Raw genomic sequence first — 26,382 nt, forward strand, 5'->3', positions numbered from 1 at the left:
TCATTGTCTTCAAAGTAAAAGATAGCCTTCTGGTCAGGCAGCTGGACTACGTTCTGGAATAGCACATGAAGGATACAGCAGAACAGACCCAAGACAAGAACCCAGCAGACACGAGGGGAGACAGTCAGAAATAGCCTTTACTGCCTTACATAGTGTAAAGCACCAAAAATGGCACAAATTACATTAATTCACAAGCTTTCTTTCCTTAATGATGAATACAGTTAGAACTGGGTAGAAACCTGTATAAGGTAGCAGCAAAATAATCATAAGAGTTACATTCTGCCTATGCAAATCACTGATTTTTCCAATTCAGGCAACAAATTGGTAAGGTGAGAAAGCGTCAGGCTAACTTTGGAACAGTCTTTGCAGCTCCTGTGCTGGAGCCCGGCAGGCAGTTGGAGCAGAAGTCAAAGGGGCCTCCAGTCTCCCACTAGCATTAGCCAGCGCAGAACAAACCTGTGTGTCGTGATGGGGTCACAGCTGCACCACGGCCTCCAGCTTAGACTGAGGTAACATCGCTCTTGACTGAACCTGCTCTTTCAGAATGAAATACGAACATGCTGAAAGTTGAGACGGAGCAGAAGTGGTTCTGAACTTCACCCATGTGGTGGGAGAACCACGTCCCGGCCCCCTCCTCGGTGCAGACAGGAGAGCCTAACAGCATCCACCGCCTGACGCATGACTCTGCTGCAATGTAGCTGGCTGGATGAGCGTGCCTGTGAGCAGTCAGAGATGAGGGAAAGGGGTCTTGGCTGAGTTAGCTAGTCCTTCAGCAATCGGGAAAGAGATGGCCAAATGTAGCCACCATTTTTTGACCCTAATTGCAAAAACGCTCCAAAAGAAAATATCTGGCACCTTTGGACAACACACCAAGCACATGAAGACAGGCATAGAAGTTCTCTTGTAACTGCAAAGAGATGCTAAGCACCAAGGGAGAGACTTTATACTGTGTTTTATTAATAATCTGGTGTCCTCTCTCCATCGCAGTGGGAACCCTTAAGAGCTGCAGAGGCTGAAAAGCCAGCTCTCTACATGGAGCCTTGGCATTTGGAAACACCATCTGCTTTACAAAGGTTGACAATCTGAGACTTCTGGTTAAACTCCACATCTCCTTGTTGTGAAGGGCTTGATAACTTGTGACTTACCCTCAGTCCATTACCTTCTGCTTACCGAGTCACAGAGCGCATTATATCTCCCTGCAGAGCACTACAGCAGCTGGGCTATGTTATATTCTGTGTCTGCCTTGCTCAGCATTAGATAGTACACTTAAGAGAGCTTTCCATCTAAATCAGTGAAATGCAAACAGAAAATTTCTGTTGCTTCAGCAAAGAGGCCAACTCTAACATTCTGGCTTGGAAACACACATTTAGATACATTTTTTTGCCTGTCAGCATGGTTATTTTGATGAGGTTTTGTTTTGCATGTGGATTAGATGAAAGAGACAATTAAGACTTGACTTTTTAATTGGTACTGGATGCATTTTAAACAACAGTAATACACTTTCTCAACAAGAACTGCATGTTCTCTTTCTCCAGTATAACTTAACTCTTACAGAGAAGACATAAAAATATAGCCAAATAACAGCTGAAACGTGAGATCCTGCACTCAGAAGCTAGGAAAACTATTCTAATACAAAGTGTAGAGTGACTGAGTCAGCATACCAACTGAAAGTTATATTTAGGCTTAAATCCAACACAAGAAAAACATTCTCTGCTGCACCAAAACTTTCCTTTTTTTTTTTTTTTTTTTTTACAAAAATTTCTGGAATTACATGCTGAAAGCATCATTAAATCCAAAGCTGCTGCAAGATTAATAATGATAGTAAGATGAATTTTCTAGTCCCAACTTGACTGATTTTGAGCCAGCAAAACAGTGAGAGATTTAAACCACAAGTGAGTACTGTGAAAGGTTGAGGAACACTTTTGCAGCAGCGCTTGTTTCATTCTGGGATGAGACAAAGCAACTACAGTGAGTATCAGCACTTGCACCGAATTGCTAAGCCCATCTCGTCTCAACATTTCTGTACCATTTTGTTGGGGTTTTTTTATGATGCTGGGTAGCCAAGAGACAGACTACATTGAACATACAGGCAGTTAGAAGAAATGCTACAGAACTTTAAATTAAAGCTCTTTCTTCTAGCAAAAGAGCTGTGGTCTGCCCAATGGCAAAGGGCTCACAAAAACAGGAGGAGACAATACGGAAAACCCAAGATGGCTCATCACCACACTGATGCAGGGAAGAAAAACAAAACCAAGTGACAGCTTCCATTTCCCCAGACTGGATTTCTGTAGTTTCCCGGATTTGCTCAGAAAGAATTGGGGCAATTCTCCAGAAAGCAGCAAGTGCTTCAGAGGGGAGGTGAATGAAAGTGCTTCTGATCTCTGAAGGTTTGCCAGTGCTGCTCAGAGCACGTCCACCCCCATTTTATAGGTGTTCACAGCTGAACACAGCCTTGCCATCTCCCAGTAACTACGCCAGCAGAACAGCCTGCACACCCTCTGGTCAGCTTCCACTGGAAACAAAACACGCTAAGTTAGGCTTCACAGCAAGAGGAACTTTCCCTCAGTCCTGACCACGAGCTGGGGAGCCAGTGCATTCTCCAAGCATAGCCAAGGACAACGTCTCCATCTCCCCCCACCAAGGACCCAGAGTTTACACCTCCTCCTGCTCCCTGCCTGGACAATCCAAGGTCCATTCCTCCACATGGGCCCCTCTGTCTCTGTCACAGACCAGTGGATCCCTCACCTCTCTGCATCTCCCCAAGACCAGCCCCGCACTGGCAGCAGAGACGGGGATGTAGTTTGTGCTTTGCTAGGTGCATCTGCTGTTGTTCTCTGCAAAAGCCCTTACATAAATGTTAGAGGAAGCCAGATGCAAAGCTTCATCCTGCCAGCCCTCTTGCCCATTGGGTGCTCTGTCACACTAACAGAAATGTTATCCATGCTCACTGCTCTCTAATGCTAAGCACGCCACAGGCACTTTTGCCTCACAAACCTATTTTGCCTCACATATTTGCCCTAATTTGTGTAAAGGAGGAGATTCGCAACACTAATTAGAAAGCTAGGACTGTTTTGTTTTCTCCAGTTCACCTTATCTTCTTCATTCAGCTCCTGAAGACTCAGCTATTAAGAGAAATTAAGTAATTCATCAAGCCCTTTTCAATTACCTGCTGTTGATAACATCAGAGTACAATTAGCATCTACAAATGAACCAAGTGCCAACTGCCAAGCAGAAACAGAAGCTAATTTACAGCGTGGGGCAGCCTGCAAGAGCTGAGATTCAGGGGCTGCCAGCAAACACATATTTTGTTATACCAGCAACAGCCCTGTTCTGCCACTCCCAGCCAGCTGAGAACACATCCTTAACGACAGCTGGAACATCAGCAGCGCAAACACCACATCCCATGGCAGAGACAGAAACGCATCTTTGGTCGCTTCCACATCTGGCGCTGTGAAGAAGCAGCAGGAATGGACTTCACTTTGATGTAATTCAGTCCTTCCCAGCCTGCCAGCAGGACGCCAATGTGTCTCCTTAGAAGAACATGAGACTCTACACTCTATTATTTTAATGTGTACATTCTGAAAACAAACTTAGTTAGGATTTGACCCATGTGTCTCCTAACTTACAAGGCAGCAATATATTGACATAACCAGCTGACAAGCTCCCAAAGAAATGGCCAGATAATAAACCATGTCACTTCTTGCCTTAGTGCAAGACTTAAGTTTATTTCTGACACCTGAATAGCTCTTCAAATGCACTTTACCTTTCAATTTCCCTTCTGCCATGAGCTTGTGCTTTCTGGTGCCTTTCTGAGCAGGTTAATAGTTGAACATGGGATACATTACATCAGCACACAATCTGCCAAGTGCCTGTTTAATTTATGAAGACAGTCTGATGAAACTGGGGTAACTAAGAAGATAGCACACAGCAAACCTCCTGCATTCTGGCAGCAGCTTGCTGCCAAAGTCACACATTCCCTGACAAATTCTGCTCCATGTCAGGGTCTTACCTAGATTGGAGGAGGCTCTGCCTTCAGCAGCTCGGTCCTGCAGGCTCTCAGCGATGTGCAACTGTTCTTCATGGTACTGCTTAGCCCTCTCCAGGTCCTGCATACATCTAGCTGCATGGCCCAAGCCAGCGTAAGCGCGCATCTCAATGGCCTTCTCAGCCAGCTCCTGGGCCAACTCCAACACATAGTTGTGGTAGGACATGGCTTTGTCGAAATTTCTCCGGTAGTGGTAAGCACTGCCTAGGTTGCTGTAGGCTCGAGCTTCCTCCCGCTTGTTCCCCAGCTCCTTGGCGATCTTAAGATGTTGTTCATGGCACTGCACCGCATTTTCAAAATCCCCCATTGCAATGTACACTGCTCCCATGTTGCCCAGCTCCCGCGCCTCTGAGAGCTCATCTTTGGACTGCTTTGCAAGGAGGACACACTGCTTGTGGCTAGCCAGTGCGTTTGGGTAGTCTCCAATGGCTGTGTACACATGGCCCAGACTGCTCAGTGCTGAGGATGCTGCCTGCAGGGATAAGAGAGAAGAAGTAAGTACAAGTATTCATGGAAACAAGTCAGATGGCCCCAGTCCTAGAAATCAAAGCCACAAAAGGCCATTCTGGAGAAAGAATGTGACAGCTAGAAAACCTGCTCTCTGCAGTTTTTCTACACCCCTCAGGGCAGCTCAGGCAGAGGCAGCAAGAATGGAGTTGACTCAGGAGAACAGGGCTAGGATTACCTCTTTCTCTGAACTGTACAGGGTGTCTGTGTAACTGGTAGAGGAGAAGGACAGCACTGCAAAGATGCAAAGACCACTGAGGAAACAGAGAAGGTGATCGCTGCAGAAAACTGCACTCCAGGACCAGCCTGAGCTGTCTCACAGAGCAGTGCTTCCCCTGTAGGCAGCCACACCTCAGGTCACCTCTTATGACTACTTTAACATCTACACCAAGTCCTGCTAACACAGCAAACAATCCTGTGTATAGCAGCTCTTAAGAAAGCAGACAAATAATGATAGTCACCTGCAGAGACCATTGCAAACAAATGCTTGCCCTGTTCTACCCTCTACCCAGTAAGCTCATGTCAAAGCAACAGACTCCTGAGACCCTGCAGGCTGATGCCAAAGCACTGTCAGAGACCAGCAGCAGAATGTGTCCATGCTGCAGGCTGAGCCACCACAAGGACTCTGCAGTCTCTTCTTTCCAGGCTAAACAGCCGTTGAATACCTGCTGCTGGAAGACTTACACACTTGCAGCCAGCACTCAGCTGGGAGAAGGGAGATGCCTCTGCTGCTTATCTTGCAATACCAGTAGGCTAGTGTGCAGTCACCAACATCCTCACATACTTCTGCTTGGCCAGTCACACCACGCTCTGAACAGCGCAGTTCTTACTATGCAGCATCAGGGTCCTTCTAGCACAACATCATTTGTTATTGAGCCCCAAACAACCTTGGGACTGCAGCAAAGACAACAGTGTTTCAGCAGCTGGAGCCTCTGTCCCCTGGGGACATCTTAAATAAATATAGCTATTTGAAAACCCAAGTTCTTACCACCGAGAAACAGCTGTATTTAACAAGACAAATTATCTGAGAACCAGATTCTTTTGCCCACTGCATCTACCAGGACGCAAGCCTTCCTTCCACCTGGCAGAGCCAGAGCACACACAGCCGGACAGCAGGGCAAGGAGCCAAGAGCAGGGATGTGTTCCTTCTGCCTAACGCCTATCTGCTGCCTCAGCATGGCTGTTCACTCCAAAGCCCTGACCCTGAGTCCTCCATGGTCCCTGCATGTGCATTTCCTTTGCTACCCAGCTGCTGCTGCGACCCAATTCCACAACAGCCATCTTTTCCAAACCTCCAGAAAGGAGCAGTCAGGGTGAATGACTGCACAGAGATTGGTCTCACCCCTCCCTAGCACCCCAGCTCAGGAACGATCCAGTCCACCCTTCCGCCCAAGATGGTGACACAGCGTCTCAGAACACTTGTCCTTGCTATTTGAAATGGCATAACCCCGTGCTACCAACAAAAGGCAGCCTCACCCTTTTCTGATCCTTGGCTGTGCGCTCCCAGTGCATCCTTAGGCTAGTGTTCCTGTTCATGCAGCGGATTCTGAGCTCCCCCATCACTTGTTCAAATTTCCTATTTCCTAACAGACAAGATCACACACTGAGTGTGTGACGGGGGGGGAAGAACAGCTCGACCACAACACCAGGCTGCAAGCAGGTGAGGCCCCTTCAGCTGTTCCAGTATCGGGAAGAAAGGCACACTCCCTCTATTCTTGCCTTCTGAGCTCAGCCACTGGAGCGACCTGTGTGGCATACTTCTATTTTATTTTGCTACTCCCCTCTTGCTATGACTTGGATGGCCCTCCAATGCAGCTGATACTGGTGCTGTTTGTTTAAGGAGCAAGCACACTTTACCTTTCCGGGCGTAATATCCCTAGGCGCAACACCAGAAGCTCTCCGATGAAACGGGATTCCATATGGTAAGTGCAAGGGGTGCAACTGAAAGCACCTCACAGGTCATGCCAACCAGCTATCTCCAATTTGAACACCACGGAGCTGGAGAAAGGCTTCAGTGCGATACTACTGATAAATACACCAGCCTAACCCCCGGGGAATGCAAGACAAGCTGTAAAAAGTGAGCTTCTTGCTCTGCACGCATGAGACGTGACTCAGACCACAACTCTGCAGCAAGGTTCAGACAGCAAGAGGACCTCCAGGGTTAAACTCACCGAAGACTTTGTAGATTCAAGCCCACTTCTTTTAACTGTTCTAAGCAGCTGCCTCTTCCACACTACAAGTGCATAGAAACGCACACTGACATCAAGGTTGGAAGGAAAACACTTACTTAAATTAAGCAGCTGGGGTAGCTAAGGGATGGTGGTGGCTCCCCATCAGTGCCCAAAGTGGCCATGATGAACCTCTCCAACACACCCAGCATCAGACCAGGAAGTCCTGCCATGTTTTCCCTGCGAAGTCATACATCTGCTCCCAGGAGCGATGAGTTAGAGAGCTTTCCCTCACCCTGGGCATTCCCTCTGGACACTCGCCTCGCCTTGATAAACTGGTATGTTCCTGCTTGGCTCCCACCTGCAGACTGGCTATGCCCCACAGATGCAGGATTTTAATTCCTTTCTCCAAGGCAAATGATTAACCTCTTCCTGGCCACACTATCTAGAGATCAGATATAAAAAGAAAGATCAGAAAATCTCTTCTACAGGAGAGCTGGCTCAGCACCTCTCAACTGGAAACACATTTTGCTATTGAAATTGCATCCCTGAAGAAATGAGCCTTTCATGACTTTCAAAAACGGTGGCAGAAGAAACCTTCCTAAAGATTATTTTTACTAAAATTGCATCACAATTGGAAGAGTAATGCTAAGTCAGGAAGATCTATGGGCCAGAGCAAGAGGCAGAGAGCACAGGTGTTAAATTATTTTTGTGATCAGCAGTATTAACAGAGTAATATTTCCACACTGAGGAACTGTAAACACGCTGTGTTGATTCAAATTAATAGGGAAATTATCTTTTCTGATACAAGAACCTGAGGTGACAGATTAGCTATTAAACACAATTTATAGGTCATAAGATAGAGAAGTTATAAGGAAGCTCTCTCCTGGCCAGCTCTAAATAGCCAAGCTGCATCTGTTCTCCCTGAGGCATCCTTTCAGGCAGCTTAATTATAACGGAAGAACTGACAGAATTCAAAATGTCTTAAATTTTTTCACTTAGTGCTGCAGATGAACTTCATTCAATGCAAGGGACAATGCAAGAACAGCAGTGGCAGAGCAGCAGCCACAGTTTGGAAGCCCTGTAGCATCCCTGCAAGGCCACGGTGCCACTCCACATGACAGCAGGATGGGAAAGCCTTGGGCTCAGTCCCACAGATGGTGAGAGCAGCACTGGATTTCATGCTGCCAATACATGCTATAATGAACTAGAAATAAGTTGCTTTGCTGCTGTAATTACCGCAGACTAGAGAGGGGAGCAGCTAGCAGCTACTCTTCAGTGACACAGACCCTAGTGACAGGCTGGGGACAAAGCTACTGAACACACTACCACATGGTCAAATGGTTTCTTGGGCTTGGGAGGTGTTTCTCCAATAGCAAGCACCACAGGTGGTGTGAAAACCAGCTAAACCCTCCAGAAATAAATGATTTACAGCCTTTACAGCCTCTGCAGAAGCACAGGCACTCATGAAAGGACAAGTCACCCCTGTTGGGATGAAGAAGCCAACACTAGTTCATACTGGTAGCACCAGAGACGCGGGGTGTCCAGCTGGAGGCAGGCTAGACAGACATGCTTCCTGCAGGATGGCAAGGCGGAAAGGATGGGCTCTTCTTCAGGCTCAGGCACTTGGCTCAAGAGTATCAGGAACCAAAGCCACATTCACTCCAAAAATTGCCTCTGCAGGACACCCTGCAGAGCACTGCCACCTTCACTCCTACCTCCCGCAACTCCTCCTCCCGTTAGAAAACTCCACATCACCAGCTAGACCTGGCATCCAGCCGGCCGCCCAACAGGACAGTGACGCCTCGGGAAGGGACCTGAACCTACCAAGCGCAGCTGCTGGCCAAGAGGGCCGCAGCTCCTTGCTCCTGGAGGGCTGGCACTGGCAGAGGTCCCAGCCCCTCCTCGGTGCTGCCGCAACCGGCCAAGGCTGCACAGGCAGGACCAGCTGCCTCCGCGCATGTGGCAGCAGGTAGAGCTGGGAGGAGGCCCTGCTCCATCTTGGTCAGATTTGCTGTGGCGTCAGGGCAGTTTGGTGCTCGATGGGCTCTCGAGCAGTGCAGTGAAGTAACTTTTTGGCTGACACCAGTGAGGAAACGCTCTTATCTAAAAGAGGGTCTGAGGGGGCCTGTTTTGGGGCTGCTACAAAACCAACGTGAAAATTTTTGCTCTGAATTTTAATCCATTTTACACAGATCTTCATGAAGATTAATATATACATAGTATTGAGTCATTTGCAATCTCACTAGGGAAAAAAGGAAAAAAAGAGATACACGCAGACATCTTGCACAAGCCCAGACCAAAACACTGCGTGGGGCCCATTACAGGCTTCAGGGTGCATCGGAGCTCCCTTTGTTTTGCTGATGAACAACACACTCACTGCTGCACGGAACAAACCAGTAGGCCATTTTGGGCAAAGTTAAAACCCAGCACAACGCAATCAGCAGAACTGATTCAGCAGCCTCAATTAATTCTGCAAGACAGGCCACCACCACCAGCAGCACTTCTGATATAACCAGGAAGAGAATGGAAATGTCTTTCTGGAAAACAAGGAGTCAGTGAAAACCGGTGTCTCCTGGGGCTGCTAAAAAAAAAAAAAAAAAGTGGACATTTATGCATGCAGATTGCTGAATAAGATGAGCTATGGCAAAGAGCCATCTAGACAGAGACTCATATGATGTTAATGGGCTATGGCTAGGGAAAAGAGGCATAAATGGAAAGCAGCAGATCTCAGACTCTCTGTGCACAAGAGAAACTTGCCAGATGCAGAGACTGCTCATACTGTACATGGGAAGAAATCTTTAGGAGGTCTCCTAGACTGGGAAGCGGATCACAGGAAGTGAAATTTGTGTGGCTGGAAATGTTTGTTCTCAGGGCTCCTAATCTCTTTGCCCAACCAACATTTCCAGGCTCACAGGAAAGACCTAGAATGAAGGGTACAAGCTTGGCAACCGTTCTCAGGGCATGCAAAAAGACTTGTCTTACACGTCTGAGTGCCCAGGGCCGGATCGTCCAAAGCAGGATGTGGGAGGAGGATAGGAGAAGCAGAAAAGAAAAATAAGTAGGAGGAGACAAAAAGAGAACTGGAAAATGAAGGGTAAAGGGCTGACTTGGTTAGAAAGATCGGGCTGTTTCCAGAGGCTAGGCTGTTGCTCATACAGACAGCTAAACAAAGGCAGGAGGGCCACCTCTAACCCTCTGCCATGGCTTTCACACCAACACTCCCCATGTGTTTTATTCTGCAGCAGCTTCTACATTTAACTGATCCGAGTGCTCCAAGAGAAGTACTTCTCAATCATCTTGGAGTCTGCATGAGCAGAGCCTATGGCACTTCTGGCCTCCCCGGGGCTGGTTGCCTGCAGCATCTCTTCTCCAGCAAGATAAATATCAGTACTCTCTATGTGCTCGTGGGGGCAATCAGTGGAAAGACTGTGGAGCTTGACATTAAAGCAGTGTTTAGGAACAATTTGGTGATTACATCTGCTGGGGGACACCAATGACTCACTTCAGGGGGTTAGTAATAGGATTCCAGAAGATAAATTAATCACTGTATACTTAATAAAATCCTCCGCATAATAGGATCCACCGGGAACTCTAAGTGGCTCATACATTGGGCCAGCAGGGTAGGGGTAGTCCCATATGCACGGGCGTAAGAGTCAAAATGTTGCAGTGAAAGTACAAGGTTGACACTAGCTGCACATGTGAAACAGACTCCAGCTGTGCTAGCACAAACCTCTGCTTGGTAGCAGGGTGATGGGAGACTACAGCTTCATACTGGTCAGGTTTTGCGTCAGCAAACAAAGAAAATCAATGCTTTATATATCTGACAAAGACAAATTTTACAGTCGAGATTGCTTACACCTCCAATTATGCAATTTATCACTTTAATAGAAAGCAGATTCTTCTGCCACTGAGCTGAGGCACAGAAGGGAGTTCTGAAAAAGGTTTCTAATTGCTATCTTTTTCTTGGGAGCAACAGCAAGGTTTTTCAGCTGAATAAGGTAGAGGCTGATGTTAAGCAGATGTGTATCACAGAATGACAACTAATAGGGACCTGGTGACTTGGAGAGATGGGTTTCTTAGATACTTCACCCTTGCCAGAGAATGGTCATTTCCCAATTATGTTACATTTAAACAATTCTTTAACTGATTGCACAGCCTCCTTAAATGAAAACACTGTATAATAATTCTACAATGGGCAAGGTCAAAATGCTCTGCCTGGTATCTCACTATACCTGGTATCTCACTATAAGGTAGCCTTAATCCCCAAACACAGACACCAATTAGGATTGGTCAGAGATTGAGCTTTCACAGCCAAGGTGGGGAAATAACCGGCATGGACTAAGCATTTGTGAAATTCAAAGGCCTGACTGCAGCATGCTCTTGCATGCTGTTACTCTCCACTTCCATTCTCCCTCTGGGTGTGAGGTAACAGCAGTGCCTGATCCTACACGATGCAGTGAAGCTGTATCCAAAAGATCAGCCATGCATACTCATAACATCTGTACTCGGGACAGTCAGCAGTACCTCTTTTCAAGAACCAGCATACCTCCTCATATGCACACTATTGCTCTTGAATGCAAGCAAAGGTTTCCTGGTTCATTGAGTTTATTTTGGGGGAGGTGAGGGGAAGGCAGCTTCAACAGATTGTTTCTGCACACACACACGCAAAGAAATACTGAATACGTCTGAAAGCATTAAGAGGATGAGTTCTGCTGGCTTCACCATAAAAAGTAAAATCTCACCATATCTTACATCAGTGTAACTTTTCTGTGTAGGAAGTACAGAGGTTAGCTTACAGTAATGCAACACCGTGTAAGCATTTAAGCTCTTTCTGTATGTAAGCTCTGTTTGTTTTATAGGTATGGACTACGTAACTGCTGTGCACACAGGCAGGACAGTAGCATAGCAGGGGATGAGTACTTTCAGGACCTACCAAAATGATCCAGTGGCTGCAAATTGCACTTTATCTTCTATTAAGCCCCTTTATCATTTCCTCAGAATCCACTGGTATTCCACAACTAACCTTGGAGATCTACTGATTTATGTACTAATGAAAGTTTCACACCCAAGTACAGTAGATGCCCCATCAACATTCAAAGTTGCCCTTCCCTCCTCCCTCAAAGGCAAGGCTGATGTGCCAGTACCACATCCAGCTTTTTCCTTTGTGTGGCATGCTTCTGAAAATAAGAAAGGAAGCAGCAGGCAATATTCTCCTCCTGTACATTACCTGTACACAGAAAGAAGGAACGAATTTGCTTTTAGGTAATTATTTCCTGGGGAAAAAAAAAAATACACTGGAATCAATATCCCTGTCAAATCCAACTTATTTGTAGGTCTCAGCCTTTTACATAGAAACTACCAAAAAGTAGACCCCAAAGAAGCCAAAGCCATAGAACAGAAGCACTAGTATCTGAATATCTGGAAGGAACTTTGTAACTACTTGCTGTTCAGGTTCACTGTGCGAGCTGGCGCACCACCACTCACTGTGTGAAGGCTGGGCACCCAGGAGGAGCGTGCTTCTTTTCTGGGGCAGGCTCTGCAGCACTGAATTCTCATTCCACAAAGAAAAGGAAGTCACACAAAATACACCAGCCGAGGAACACTACAAAGTAGACCTCAGTGTCAAGTCTAAGCATCACCTGGGGCTCGCATATCTTTATCCCAATTAGCCAAAATTTGGTAGCTTTCTGGACATAGTCTAAAAGCCTCCTGTGTGAAATCACTTTAAGGAGGATGGCTGACTTGACATTTTTAGTGATGATGTAAGAAAAGAAGCCCTCATTTAAAACCACAAGCTTCTCTGAGATGGTAACACTGAGGAGTGATTCATGCCCTGATCAAAGTCAGTCCTGGAAGAGTAAGTCAGCACGTTACAAACTTGGATCTCACAGAACCCAGAGAAGCTCTTTGTGCAGGCAAAGAAATCTCCGACTCCTACAGTGGCGTGCTGACCTGTGCCAATCCTAACACTACTCTTGCTCATAAAGCTGGATACCACTTCATTGGAAACTCAATACAGGAAAGCCTTGGCTGAGGTGGGCCTTCTGAAAACCCAAAGAGCGCTGCTCCCCGAGTCGTGGCTCTTACACAAGTTTTCTGCTTCATTTCTTTTACTGCAATCGGGTACAGGCCTCAGTAGAGTGCTAGGTTTTGCAGATACTGTGAGAGGTAAGTAAAACCAGAAGACTGCATTTCTTTCAGCTAAAATCCGTGTGCTGTGGAGGTCAAGTGGGGACATTTAAAGGAGATCCTCAGGAAGTATTACATTTCCCTTTTGAGTCACAAGTCCAAACAAAACAAAGCATATGGCCTTTTAGCGCATTCCCAAATTTCCTGCACTGGTCAGATTTCCCTTCATTCTGCTTAATCCTATCACATTTGAACTGGACAAACCTGTATGAATCCAGTCAAGCTAACTTTCTCTAAAAAGAGCTGCTAAAGACAGAAGAGAAAGGCAAAGAATTTATGCTCTCTTATACAAATCCAACTACTTGATGCTCAAGCACTACGGTTGCTCACATCACTGAACTCACTCTCTCAGCCACGCAGGTAATTCAGTCTAAGACGTAATGCAGCACTAGTGCCCTAGAAGACCCAGAATTCTCAAATGAACTCACATGGCGAGTGTTTTCCTAGCAGCTGGTACTCGGCCTTCCTCCAAGAAAGCAAGCCTTCCTCCAGGATATGAGGGAGTTTGCCCCAGATCCCTAATGAAGCAAGGCTACCGTCTGCAACAAGAGGCTGAAATCAATGAGGCTAAGGACAGCACCGCACTTTTTAATGAGGGTTTCAACGTATACCTACATCACAGGTCAGATTTTTGAGTCCCAGTGGTTAATCAGAGACCCCTCAAAGACCAGCTGTTTGAAGTATAAGCATACATGGGAACAGTATGAACTGGAAAGTGTATGTCTGTAACTTTGTACGCCCAACAGAGCCAAACATCTGGGCCAGACAAAGACTGAACTTTAGTGAATTGAACAACACTGCAAAAAGTGTCCAGGAAGACATTCTGCAGACTGAGTCAAATCTCTCACAAGTTCTCATTAAGCTGAAATCACAACACCTGCAGAACCTGAGACTTCAAGGGCAGTAGGGGTAAAAATAAAGCTTCTGTCTTATTAGGAAATCTCGAAAACCAATCTGCCCCACTCTCGCCTAACTCTGTACTGGCTGCTTCACATCCCTTCTTCAGCAGCCCTCCACAGAGGGATTCAGCACACCTGTGCTACCCTGATCTGCTCAGCCAGGTCCTCCTAGCAAGCGGCCAGTATTCAGGTTTCAGTTCTATAAATCAGATCACCCTCAAGTCTAGTACAAAATCAGCAATGATTCTGGAAGACACGGACCAGGATCTGCAAACGCCTCCTCAAAAAGCCGGGAAAGTATTAGCACCGGTCTCCTGGTAAAGCACGCAAACTCTTCGGTCCTACACAGACCTGAAGATGACAACATTGCTTTCAGTGCAAAGGGCGTATGTCTTATAAAACAAACAAAAACACTCAAACCACAGTTAGTCTCAACATAGTAACAATCGGGCACCCGTGCTGGGATGTCCTGTGGAGCCCCCTCCTCCTTCAGCTCAGCCTCCTGTCTGATCCCTGGAAATCCTGCTGGGCCCCTCCACCACCTCAGCCACCAGTCGGGAAACTTCTGCCAGCCCAGCCAACGGTGCATCTGGACCTTACCCGTTTCTGACAGCACAGTACTGGGAGATGGAGGGCTGAAGCTGCACACTGGGCAGTGAGTGACTCTTGGCAGCTTCCCCCCCAGTAATAATGAAAATACATATTAAAACCAGCTTGAGATCAGCAAGAAGGCTCTGTGATGCTAGGCTTCGTGCAAGGGCTCAGATTAGACAACAACTTTCAAAGAAAAAGTGACCCTTTCTTTCTGCAAGTATCCAGTCCATGAACTGCAAGGGCCTGATCTTTTTACCAGTTTCTGGTTTCTGCGGTTAATTTTCCACTGAGTTCCTAGAAACTGATGCTGGTTTCTCATCTCTTTGGAGAGCAGGGATTGGGAGCAGTCTTTTGCTTGAGTGGTTAGCAGCCTGATCAACCATTCTGTTGTTTGTAAATCCTGTGTAAAGTGTCATGGGATTTGGAAAGCTGTTTCTCACGCAGAGGCTGAATCAAAAACCAGCTTGTTTCAATTTCTTGAAAGTACCTCCAGGACTCAAAAGATCCCCTAAAAGAACCCCAGAGAAAAACAGAAGGCATAATGGAGAAACAAGAGTGAAGAGGTAATCCCATGCACTAAAAATGTTTATGAATATAGATGCACCACAGTCACCCATTTATCTTCTCGCCGCTTGACCTTTTTGATAAGATACTGGGTTTTTTTAACACAAGAATAGGAGAACACTCCTGCAAAGTTACCATCTGTGCAATATGTATGCACAGTGCTTATGCAACAGGCTGTAGTCTCTTGATGTTCCTGTGGTATCAGTAACAGAGACACTTATTTCTTAACAAAAGCTCTCGCGTCATTTCCAATCTCTCCTCTTGAAAAAGCTCAAGAAGTGAACGCTATTTGCTGTTTAATATAGTAGCAGTGGTCACACCCTAAGCCTGTCATTCCTGCACTTCTATTAGCAGTGGCTGCATTAGCCACTAATATAGATTATCAATTAGCAAAGCCTCCTCGGCCTGTTCCTTACTTCTGGAACTCCAGTCAGATGTGATAAAGCTAAGGAATAAGGTATATTCTCTTCTTAGTCCTTCCTGTTCATGTTGCTACAGGCAGCAGATAATCTACATCTGGCAGAGGACTACGTAATAAATTATTTTGAAGCAGTGGCTTCACTACAGAAGAGGAAAAGGGACAGAAAATAGAAAAGCAGAGAAACAAATACCTTCTCTGCTCCTTTGCTGCAAAGCTGTCGCTTACTGCAGCAAGTACTACTTTCCTACTTTCACCTCCACAGCCTGTTTCTGACATCTTAGTCAATGTTTTCATGCATGACAAATTGCTTTAGCCTGAAGACTCTTTCCAGTTCTCATTTGTGAGGTATTTATATCCTGTCCTCATTTTCCAGACTGTTTGCAAACCTGACAAGATAACTGCAGTTATAAGATTTTCAGATTTTTCCTTTCCGAAAAATTTGGCAGCTCCAGGGACAGATCATCTCTTCATATGGCTGTCCCACACAAATACCACGGGCAGAGAAACTGCTGTGGGGTCCCTCAAGCTGCAGTTAATGAATGAATTTGATTCTTAGCACTCCATCTGAGACTGATGATAATGAAGCACAAACGAGGAAGCAAGTGACCAGGTGATGATCACTTCATGATTTCCAGTGAGAAAGAGACAAAGCTGGCCCTATGAGAAATTGTATTTTAAAACACCTGAAAGCCACTTGAATGCAATGGAAAAGGATCACTGCTATGAATGATACCATGCAAAGCTAAATTCTGCATAGAATAGGAGCTGCACCCAGCCCACTGCTGTGCACCCAAGTAACTAACAATACATGAGCAGAAGGGTAAACAGAAGGGGTTTCTTGGCAGCGGTTAAGATACAGCTCAGAAAGAACAGGCAGACACAGAAAGAGCCTGTTTCACTATGCAGTATGGAAAGTCTGGGTGTGCTTTCTATTTTCCCAAAGATGTGCTACAGAAATCAGACCCTAATTTAAATGAGGTTTTGCAAGCACATGTTAGCTAACCAGAATAGTCTTTAACTCACTGCATACATTTCTCAAATTCTCTTAAAAACTATCAACAGTTGTAAGAAGAAGAAAAAAAAAATATCCCACATACAAAGTTTCATTCACATTATGCTTGGGCTGTGACTGGGAAGTGGAATGGGGTAGTAACAGACCAGCCCATCCCACAAGACATGCAAGAAAGACGGGCTATAGGACTCTAGCCGGTCTTCAATGAGCTGGTATCTCATGAAGTCTCCCAGGATGGCCAGAACCATGCCAAGCCAAGAGAAGGCACAGCACGGTGTACTGCCACAGCACAGAAGCCAGACAGCTCAGATGTGACTGCAGGGACTAAATCAGTAATGACAAACAGCCTTCCACCACCTTCTACACAACACCTCTCCAGCCTGTACAGGTAAGGGACAGGGAGGTCCACCACCCTCTCTGGAAGCAAAGGGCCAATGTTTCTGGCTGCTTTATTGTCCCCACACCCCCTTTTTAGTGGATTATGCTCTTTTCCAGTTGTTCTCCTGGCCTTCTCCACACAAATATAGGATGTACCACATGTAGCAAGACACTTTTGTCAACAGTTCACTACATCACATAGCTATACAGACAGAAGTGCCACGTAACTCATTAGCGGAGTCTGAATCAGCCCCAACTCATACTTAAGAGCTGTTCATCACATAACTGAACATTTATGTTAAAAATGCACTGGACTGATCACAAGCAATATGGACACTGAAGAACAACAAATTAATTGAGAAAACATTCCGTACCACAGAAATATCATTCTTTGCTTCCTGAACGTACATGGCAGTACAGAGATGAGTGCACTTCTGTTTGCTCTGTGCTAGTTAGTCCAGGTTTTTGGTACAGCCATGGACGCTGTTACCAATATCAAGTCAGAAAAATATTTTTTCCAGAACCTCATCACACAGTCTGAACAGTTCCTGCTCAACACATGTACCCTTAGCAGCCACAGATGTCTCCTGGGGCCTGGCACATACCAGGATGCCAGCTGTACCTGCCCTGAAGGGAAAAGACAGACCCCTGCATGCTCCAAAAATCCAATGCATAGGCTCCTCTCTCTCAGGGGCCAAGCAGCTGCAATGGGACTAAGGAAGCTGATCACAGCTGGAAGAGCAACTCTCCATGAAACCTCTTGGCTTGCTCCAGGGAGAACTGCAATGACAGTTGCGCAACAGCAGAGCAGCACCACTAACTGCAAGGACGTGGCACAGCGCAGCCACGTGCCGGAACGTGCAGGCTGCTCGCATCCCGGCTGCGAGGTCAGGCACTAGCACTGAGGTGAGCAAAAGCTGTGCTTGCTATTGAGCGTGAGCTCTACTCCAGCTTCACCTCAGTGACAGGCTGCAGCGGTGTGAACCTGGGGGAAGTCTACACAGCTACGGAAGGACTCTGGATGCCTGACGAGGTAACCAGGAGGGGAATCTGCCCACAACTAATCAGCTGCACATGTTCTGATGAGCTCACTCCACGCTGACATGCCCTATGATGGTTTCTCCAGAGAGGAAGGGTTGCACAGATTCATGCTTTCAGCCAAATCTGCAGCACAACTGCAAGCACAGGGACCCTCGCAATTGAAGCGCACACAGTTGTAATTTCACCTCTGGCAGGAGCCCTGTGGCTGCCAGCACAGTCCAAACACAGAAATCATTCTGGGCCAGGAATGGATGTGGGCCGGCAGCCAGGGAGGCACTCCACATTTCAGACAAGCTCTTGTACCATTCATTCAGAAAGAAGTTCAGCTAGGGGCACACACACCTTGCTCAAGCATGAGCCAGAACTGATACCACCCCGACACATTTGCTTGGAGCCGTTTGGCTTGCAGTGCCAAGGGTGACCAGTTTACGGCATTGGCAGCACCCCAGCCTTTGCAGAACCATCCCAGAGCAGGGCAGCTTAGAGCACTGCAGGCAAGGTTCAGAGCACACCGGAGGGCCCCACAGGTCATATTTTATGAAGAATGAGGACAGAGTTGCTCCTGAAGGACAGTTATGCCACTTCTAACTCAGACTGTGTTCCAGTCTTTTTCCTTATCTAACTCAGCAGAACAGATATTTCTAAAATGAATGGCAATGAACATGAAGAAAAAAAAATTCTTTTGCCCTGTACTATAATGCACACAAGGAGTTCAGGCAAAAGGCTAAATACTTACAGCTTTGCTATTTACTGAAGATGTGGCTTGTACAGACAAAGCACGGCAGGAAAGACACCTGGAAAGCATTTCCCCTTCCCTTCAGGAAGGGGCAGAAAACCTTGGCTTTACAGAATTTACAGATTTCAGTAGAAAGGAATGATCTATCTTTCCTTCTGCATCTCCTTCTGGAAATAAGAAAGTGAAATTTGATCTTTGACTTGCACAGCCTGACAGTAAGTAGCTGTAGTTTACAAAATGTAGGAGCTTTATGCTGTGTTTCACTGCTGGCTCAGGCATGCTTTAAAGGGGACTGGGAAAAACTACTAGAATTGCAAACCTAAGTAACCACCAGTGGCTGAGCTGCACACAAAGTATGTTCCGACAGTTGCAGAATCTGCAAATTACCAACTGAATCCAGGCAATGATTATGTCTGTCACAGCAATCATATTTCACTAACACCCCTCCTCCAGAGATGCACAGCAGCCAGTTATCCCTGACAACCTTCCATCGTGACAGTCCTCTGATGCCAGCAGAGGCCTCTCATCGCAGTCAGCTCCATGGCAGTGCTCTCTCTGCAGTAGAAAGTATAGCACCTAACTGGCTTCTTGATTCTCCTGTGCTTCAAAAGCCCATGGTTTCTCTATATAATGGGAATTTCTGCATTCTGATGTTTCCCCTAGCACACAAGAACATTAATAGATATGCAAGAGCAATGTGACACAGAAAACCCACGGAAGCCTGCTTAACTTCTTCTATGCCACTTAACCACCCAGTTCTAATTATCACCTTCATCATCCCCTTTTCCTGCAAATAGTCAACCTTTCTGAAAAAAATCTGCTGAAGCTGCACCGAACATGAACTCTGCCTTACACATTCAATCATTTTAAAAAACCATCTTGAGAAAGTAAAATCTAGTTCATCAGTCTGGTTACTGAGCATATCCACCTGCTGCAGATGATTCCCAGAGCCACATATGGTTGTGGAGATATCCAAGTGCAGCAGCCAGTGGCCATAGAAACAAATGGACAGTAACAAGAGGGCACTGAGCCCCAGCCAGTTCTGCACCTATTCATTCCAGAAATAGCTGCTTCTGCAGGGGAGGTATGGGGAAATCCCTTCAAAACCAGGCCAGGAATGATTGCTGCAAGCTGTTGGGCATCCTGAGTCAACAGAGGGGTAAGCTGGCACTGACAAAGTCCATCAGTCTGTCCTCTGCTCTCCTCTGCGCCCCACCACGCTTCCCGCAGTCACAGTCCCTGAGGAAAGGGCAGCAGGAAACAGACTCCAGTCGTTCAGCTGCATCTTCATCGCAGCTCCAGGGAGAGTTCAGGGGCTCAAACAATCCTCTTCCTCACCCAACGCTTTCTGTTCATTCCCGCCTAGCGAAGAGGGATGCTGCATCTTCAACGAAAGGCCCAGTTCAGCTCCAAACGTGCTGGCCAGCCAACACACAGGAGCTGCCAGCACCCAGTGGCTTTCTGGCAACATCATCCTTCCCAAAAGCTCAGCGCTGGCAATGCACTTTCACACAAGCATTAATTTTATTATGGTTAGTTTATGATTTTGCCTTACTGCCCTGCTATTTTTGAATGTGGGGCTGTAATAGAAGGCGTCTGACGGCCCAGGAGAGAGGGGAGCTATTACATTGCGGAGTCCCTGCGGTATCCGTGGCCTCTGCAAGACAGGATTCAAGCACAGCCTATGTGAGGGCTTGGACATTGAACCCGAGGAGGGGCTCCACAGCTTTCCTTTCCCTTTCCATTTCTGTTTGTCAGTCCTCACAACTTCAAAACACTCCCTCAAGTAGTACTTTTCCAAATGAAATGCTTTGGAAGGAACACAGGTCCTTCCAAATGGTCATCAAAAAGGGCCACTCCAACCCATCCTGAGAGATCACCCACCGTTAGCTCTACCTTGGCACTATGGCCTTACAGAATTCGTAATACAGTTCTGCACACCCACGGAGCAGCTAGAGACAAAGAGGAGTAGGGACACAGGAGACTAGCGTTACAGGCATCGGAAGCTTTCACATTTACTTTTTACTCCAATCTTTCCTCTGACCCTGGAATAGCTCATCAGTTGCATTACCCTTGTCTAAATCACAGCTCGCGATGTGGCATCAACACACACTGCATGGGTTACCTGATGGCCTTCACAAGATCAGGTTACCTGATGTTAAAAATGAAGTAATTACTTCAAAAATATAGCACAGACATAACATTCTGCATCTCCTTTATTAAAAACGGAGAGATTTGTACTGCAAGACAACTAACATGCACTAGCTACCTTATAAACCCCAACAGAGGCAACACATGAACTGCTTTTGCCCTGAGGCAGTGAAGTGAGCTCCTGGTCTTCCTTCTGCTCTGCAGTGGCACAGACCCGTATGAACCAAAACTCTGCATGACAGCCAACACCTGACTCTATCCTTGAGATCACCCAGCTGGTTTCTTGCAGCAAAGAGAGGGTCAGACCAAGTATTTAGCCATCACACCTTGAAGCCTACCGTTAAGGAACCAGGCCAACAAATTTGAAAAAGGAACTTGTAACTTCTGCAATTTATGATTTGAAGGGCATGGCTTCTCTGGCATCCTTAGGTTCTTGAAAGACGAATGACCTTGTAGTACCACTCTTAAGATGTAATAATCATAGAATCATAGAATAGAATCATTGAGGTTGGAAAAGACCTCTAAGATCATCGAGTCCAACCGTCAACCCAACACCACCATGCCCACTAAACCATGTCCCTAAGCGCCTCATCTACTCGTCTTTTAAATACCTCCAGGGATGGGGACTCAACCACTGCCCTGGGCAGCCTCTTCCAATGTTTAACCACTCTTTCAGTAAAGAAATTTTTCCTTACATCCAATCTAAACCTCCCCTGCCGCAACTTGAGGCCGTTTCCTCTCGTCCTATCGCTTGTTACTTGGGAGAAGAGACCAACACCCACCTCGCTACAACCTCCTGTCAGGTAGTTGTAGAGAGCGGTGAGGTCTCCCCTCAGCCTCCTTTTCTCCAGGCTAAACAGTCCCAGTTCCCTCAGCCGCTCCTCATCAGACTTGTTCTCCAGACCCCTCACCAGCCTCGTTGCCCTTCTCTGGACACGCTCCAGCACCTCAATGTCCTTCTTGTAGTGAGGGGCCCAAAAATGTCTTGCATTGATCAGGTAACAGGCAGTCTAGGAGATTAAATTCACCACCTATTCTTCCTGGAAGGTGATCACAGGACACAGATTTTTAAGTTCAGTGTCAAGTTCAACTCAGCAAGTTATACTAAAGGTTAACTTGATCCTTTAAGTGAAACCTTGCCTTGCAACCCTGCTCCATCCTACTCACACATACAAAGACTTTTATATGAAGACATAGGAATTCATTAGTTTATCTTCTATCTGGACTTTAAATAATTACTGAATCTGATCTTCTGCCCCAACATCTCTCTCTACAAAGCATCAGTTTGATTTATTCCCTGTTTTGAGTGGAGATACCTTCAGTCATTAGTACTTAGCCACATTGCCACAGGTGAGCCCTGTCCTGCGTATTTAATCTTGAGTGGTTTTTGACCTGACAGAGGTGACCTCCCTATGGTAACTCCGTTGGCTGGCATAAAAACAACTCTTCTATCAGAAATCCTGTACTAGCATAACTGCAGGCCTTAGTCCTCTCTGAGGAAAAGCTCACAGACTGCAAGCTTTTGATGCTCATCAGAGCCAGATTCTGTGACAGGCAAAAGACAATGAGGTAAAATAATATAACCCCAGTCTTCCCTCTTAACACTATCACTCTTCCTTCTGCACATCACGAGTACCTTGGCTGCTGGTTTAGGGAACCTCTCTTGGTAAAACTCTCAGACCTTTCATGGGCACTATGTAAAAACTGGAAAAAAGAGCAACAGTCCAAGCTACCAGTACGTATTTTCCTCAGCACATTAACCAAAAGACAACGTGCACTGACATTTTAGTAACAGAAAGTATGGAATACGTCAAAGAACGTGAGGCTACTGCTGGTGTAGGACAGGGCTGTAACTCTTTATCCGTGCATCTTCAAGCAGCAAGGAAACAAAGTCAACATTTCACTCCACCGTAGTCAGGTTGGCTTAGGGAGCAGATCCTCTCATCCCTGTTCAGAAGCACTAAACCCTGTGCTGGACAGCTTGCCATTATTTCAGGACAGGAGTGGTTAAACTAACAGCCTGCAGCTGGCTCTGAACAAGGAAGGAAAAGACAAGCCTGTACCTAGGGGCCCCACCAGCCTAAGTGTTTTATTTCCACCTCTGTGCACAAATTAAGTGGGTCTTAGTTGGAGTCACTGCTAAGGGAGCTGCCCAAAGATGAGCTCCCTAATGCGCACACACGCACAGAGCTACGGTCCTGCCAGCCACCAGTCCCTGTGGTCACTCCGTGTTCAAATGAGCTGCGCAGCATCCCACTCACTTAGGAAGGTATGGTCAAACTTTGTGCTGTCTACCTAGGGGCCGTAAAGACACAGTTCAGTGACACCCACACTGCCACCAGTGGCATGGATGAAGCATGGATAGATATATCCACATCAGCTTCACTTCAGCTAATACAGGAGACATTGTTGTAAGAGCAGCAGCATAGACTTCATCGGGATTCTCAACTTGAGTACATTCCCAGGGTCTGCAGCAGGCCAAGACAGCCCACGCTGAAATCTGCTCTGCAGCATCTTCACAGAGAAATGACAGACTACCAAGCTGCACTGTTATTTCCTCTTTAACTGCATCTAAACAATCTCAGAGCTGAACTCCCGCACTCACCTCCATCAGAAGAGAGACGACTGTCCTTCTAGATGGTCCTGCCTACCTTCCCCTCTACTACTGCACCTCCCTTCTGTTGTCATCCTTTTTAGGATGGTGTCCTACTGACCACAGTGACCATCTGCAAAGCTCCACAGGAACCAAAGAATGCACGGAAAGAAAGATCGAGTCCCTTATGATTTCTAGTTTCCTGAGTCAACTGTACTTTTAAGTCTGCTAATTCTTTCAGAAACAATCTCACAGAATTAGCTCATCTGAATTTCTTGACCAGCCACTGCAGCTGGTCAAAAAATCCAACCCATCACTTAACTATCATGGAAAGCACTGAAATGTCCCTGGAGATGGCTACTTCATGGTGCCCGTTACAGCATCTTGCTAAGAACCAGTCTTCTTACTCGTCTGCGTAGACCAAAACCACATGTATGTTCAATACCCCAAGGTCTCTCTTGGAGATGCTAGAGGTATGCCAAATCCCAGCTACTTCTGATCCATTCTCTCTCTGGGCACAAGTGACACAAAACAGCCTGAACTTTTCCCCACATTGTGACTGCAAAGAGTGGATGACCTATCTGGACAGACGGACTGTGCTCGGTATGATACGGTGCTTGTAACAGGAGCTACACAGACTCGCTGTGCCAGGGAGAGAAAAACGTTTAAAGTCTTCAGTCCATCTGAGCAGCTTATATGATTCACCACTCAGCTGACAAAGTCTCCCTTCTCAAGGCTTGCGTGGAGGAGGACAGATCCGAATGCTACAGCCAGACCCTCTGCAACTTCCTCCTGGGTTTACGGGCGACGCAATCCAGCAGAAGCCCCTGGTACAAACATTTGCTTCAGCAGCCTCAGAACCCAATGCTCCCTCCGAGGGTAGCAGTCTCTCATACAAAGGAGCACTTTTTACCTTCTAAGCCAATTCTCTGTACAGTTGGAGGTAAAACAATTACCTCATTACAGTCACACACCAAATTCCCTTCTGGTGGAATTCACATCAGCACTACTGCAACTTTATAACATTTGCATTATAAAAATGTCTGCAAAGGAGGCCAAGAAAAACAGCTTTTTGTTCAGAGGAAGCTCTGTGGTCAAGATGATGTCATCAGAAAGCGCCAAATTAATTTCCTGTGGTTACATCCTACAGGAAATCCAAGCAGCTCAGCTTTCTTGCTAAACCAAGTAGTCATTTGTTGTCAATAACTGTTAATTATGTGCCCAGATGTGTCATAAACTAAGAACTATCACGATTAGCCTTCATTCCCTGGATTCCTCCCAGATCGACCGTTGGGATCCGTTTAGATCAGTGGCCTGCAGTCAGTGAAATGCACCAGCACTTGCGTCCCCGGGCCAGCCCAGGGGCTCTGGGGCGCACAGGCTGCTGCACTCGTGCCACGCGCCAGCACAGCGAGTTTCCTGCTATTTCCTTCAGCCCCCTCCCCACAACAGGGGGATCTGCTGCTTAGAGAAACACCATGGAGGAGGAGCAGCTACACAGATAAGACTCTTGGCAGGAACAGGGACCCCTAATCAAGAAAACTATAAAAACAATTATGAGTAACAGCTTTTCTGTTCTGCATGAACAGAAACAAGGAAATCAGGAGTGATTCAGGAGGTTTTCCAGCTGGTAAAATAATCATGAAAATGTCTAGCAGGTCCCTCCCCCAGTCACAGTCCTTCCACAAACTACTGAAAGATGCATCTCTCCAAGGCTTACTCGATATTTAACTTCACTAAGCACTTAGCTAATTCAAATGGATCTTTTCAATGACTTATCAGCGGGAAACAGATCTGCCCCAGTTTTTAGATTTCCCCAAAACTACTTGCATTTACATGAATTCACACCTGCCCTGCTGCCTCTACCCACTCCCTTCACCTGCCATGCAACCCACAAGCCCTCCGTTTTCCCATTCACAGTAGAGGGGAATCCACTGGAGGGGGGTGGGAATAGCTTTTGTATCTGTAACTTGCACTAAAATTACGATTCTGTCCTTACAGTGAACTTTCAGTAGAAAGTCTCTTGGGACAGACTCTTCAGTCCATGCAGCACGCTTCCCTGGCTTGGCAGGGAGCCCAGCATAACACCTCGAGAGCTGACTGGTAAATCGTCAAGGCAAATCAGATCCAGTCCAAGCAACCCCTACACTTTACACAACGTCGTATTTTCAGGTTTGCATGGATTCTTTTTCTTTTCACTACTTTTTAAACAAAGCATATTTTACATGAACGTTCGGGACAGGGAGCTAGCTCACTACTTGTCTGGAAAAGGCACAACATAGGATGCACCCTAACAGAGTTCAAATCGGTAGCATCCATATCACAGGGAAAACAAGAGCTGATGACAACCAGGGCTCAACTGCAGAGATGTTGTATTGACACCTACTCAGCAACAGCTTCTACCCTCAGACCCTAGAGCCTATGCACTGTGCGCAAAATGGACGGGAAGGGAGAGGGAGGCAGAATGACTTATTCAGAGCCACATGGAGACTAGAGGCAGGGGGAGGCAAAAGGACAAACCAAGCATCCTGCCACCCTCACTCACATACTGTATCTACTGGTACAAACAATTTCCTTAACAAAAGGCAAGTGACCGGCTGGGAAGAGAAGTCACGTAGCTTCCAAATTTTCAGAGTAACGGGGCAGACAGACAGCTTCTTGACATGTTTGTATCTCTCTAGAAAACCACGCAGTGCTGACTCCCAATTCGGTCTATTTAATAAGCTTCCTACCTCTCTGTCCTTGAGTTTCATGGCGAGCACCAGCTGATGTCTGTGGTTAGTAAGGGCCTCCCGGTAATTTCCTTTGGAGAAGAATGCGGAGCCCAGATTTCCATGAGCTCGGCATTCTCCCGTCTGGTCACCTGAGTCACATGCAAACAAAACAAAGGTTAGCTAACAAAGGCGTCACTGGAAGCATCCAGCAGAAAGACTGGAACACACTGTACAAGTGATGCTTCAGTGTGAGAACCAGCATCGGAACAAACTCATCCTTATGTTTAATACACAGCCAAAACTCTCCTCTTTGCTGGCCTTCCAAAACTTCTACAATAGCCATCAACCTTATTTTTAGAATTGTTTT

At 46.4% G+C, this 26,382-nt stretch overlaps 1 protein-coding gene across 3 annotated transcripts in view; it reads right to left on the reverse strand.

The window, feature by feature from the left end:
* The window catches only part of TTC28 (tetratricopeptide repeat domain 28), a 183,341-nt gene that overhangs the window by 48,331 nt on the left and 108,628 nt on the right, over positions 1 to 26,382 (reverse strand). For all 3 annotated transcript variants that reach the window (XM_076352751.1, XM_076352750.1, XM_076352752.1), the window contains exons 4-5: positions 26,034 to 26,164; positions 4,010 to 4,517 (exon numbers count right to left, since the gene is read on the reverse strand). In XM_076352751.1, coding sequence (XP_076208866.1) covers positions 4,010 to 4,517; positions 26,034 to 26,164 — 639 coding nt within the window. The remainder of the gene's footprint in view (positions 1 to 4,009; positions 4,518 to 26,033; positions 26,165 to 26,382) is intronic.

This window comes from Aptenodytes patagonicus, chromosome 15, assembly GCF_965638725.1.
Source record: "Aptenodytes patagonicus chromosome 15, bAptPat1.pri.cur, whole genome shotgun sequence".
NCBI lineage: Eukaryota > Metazoa > Chordata > Aves > Sphenisciformes > Spheniscidae > Aptenodytes > Aptenodytes patagonicus.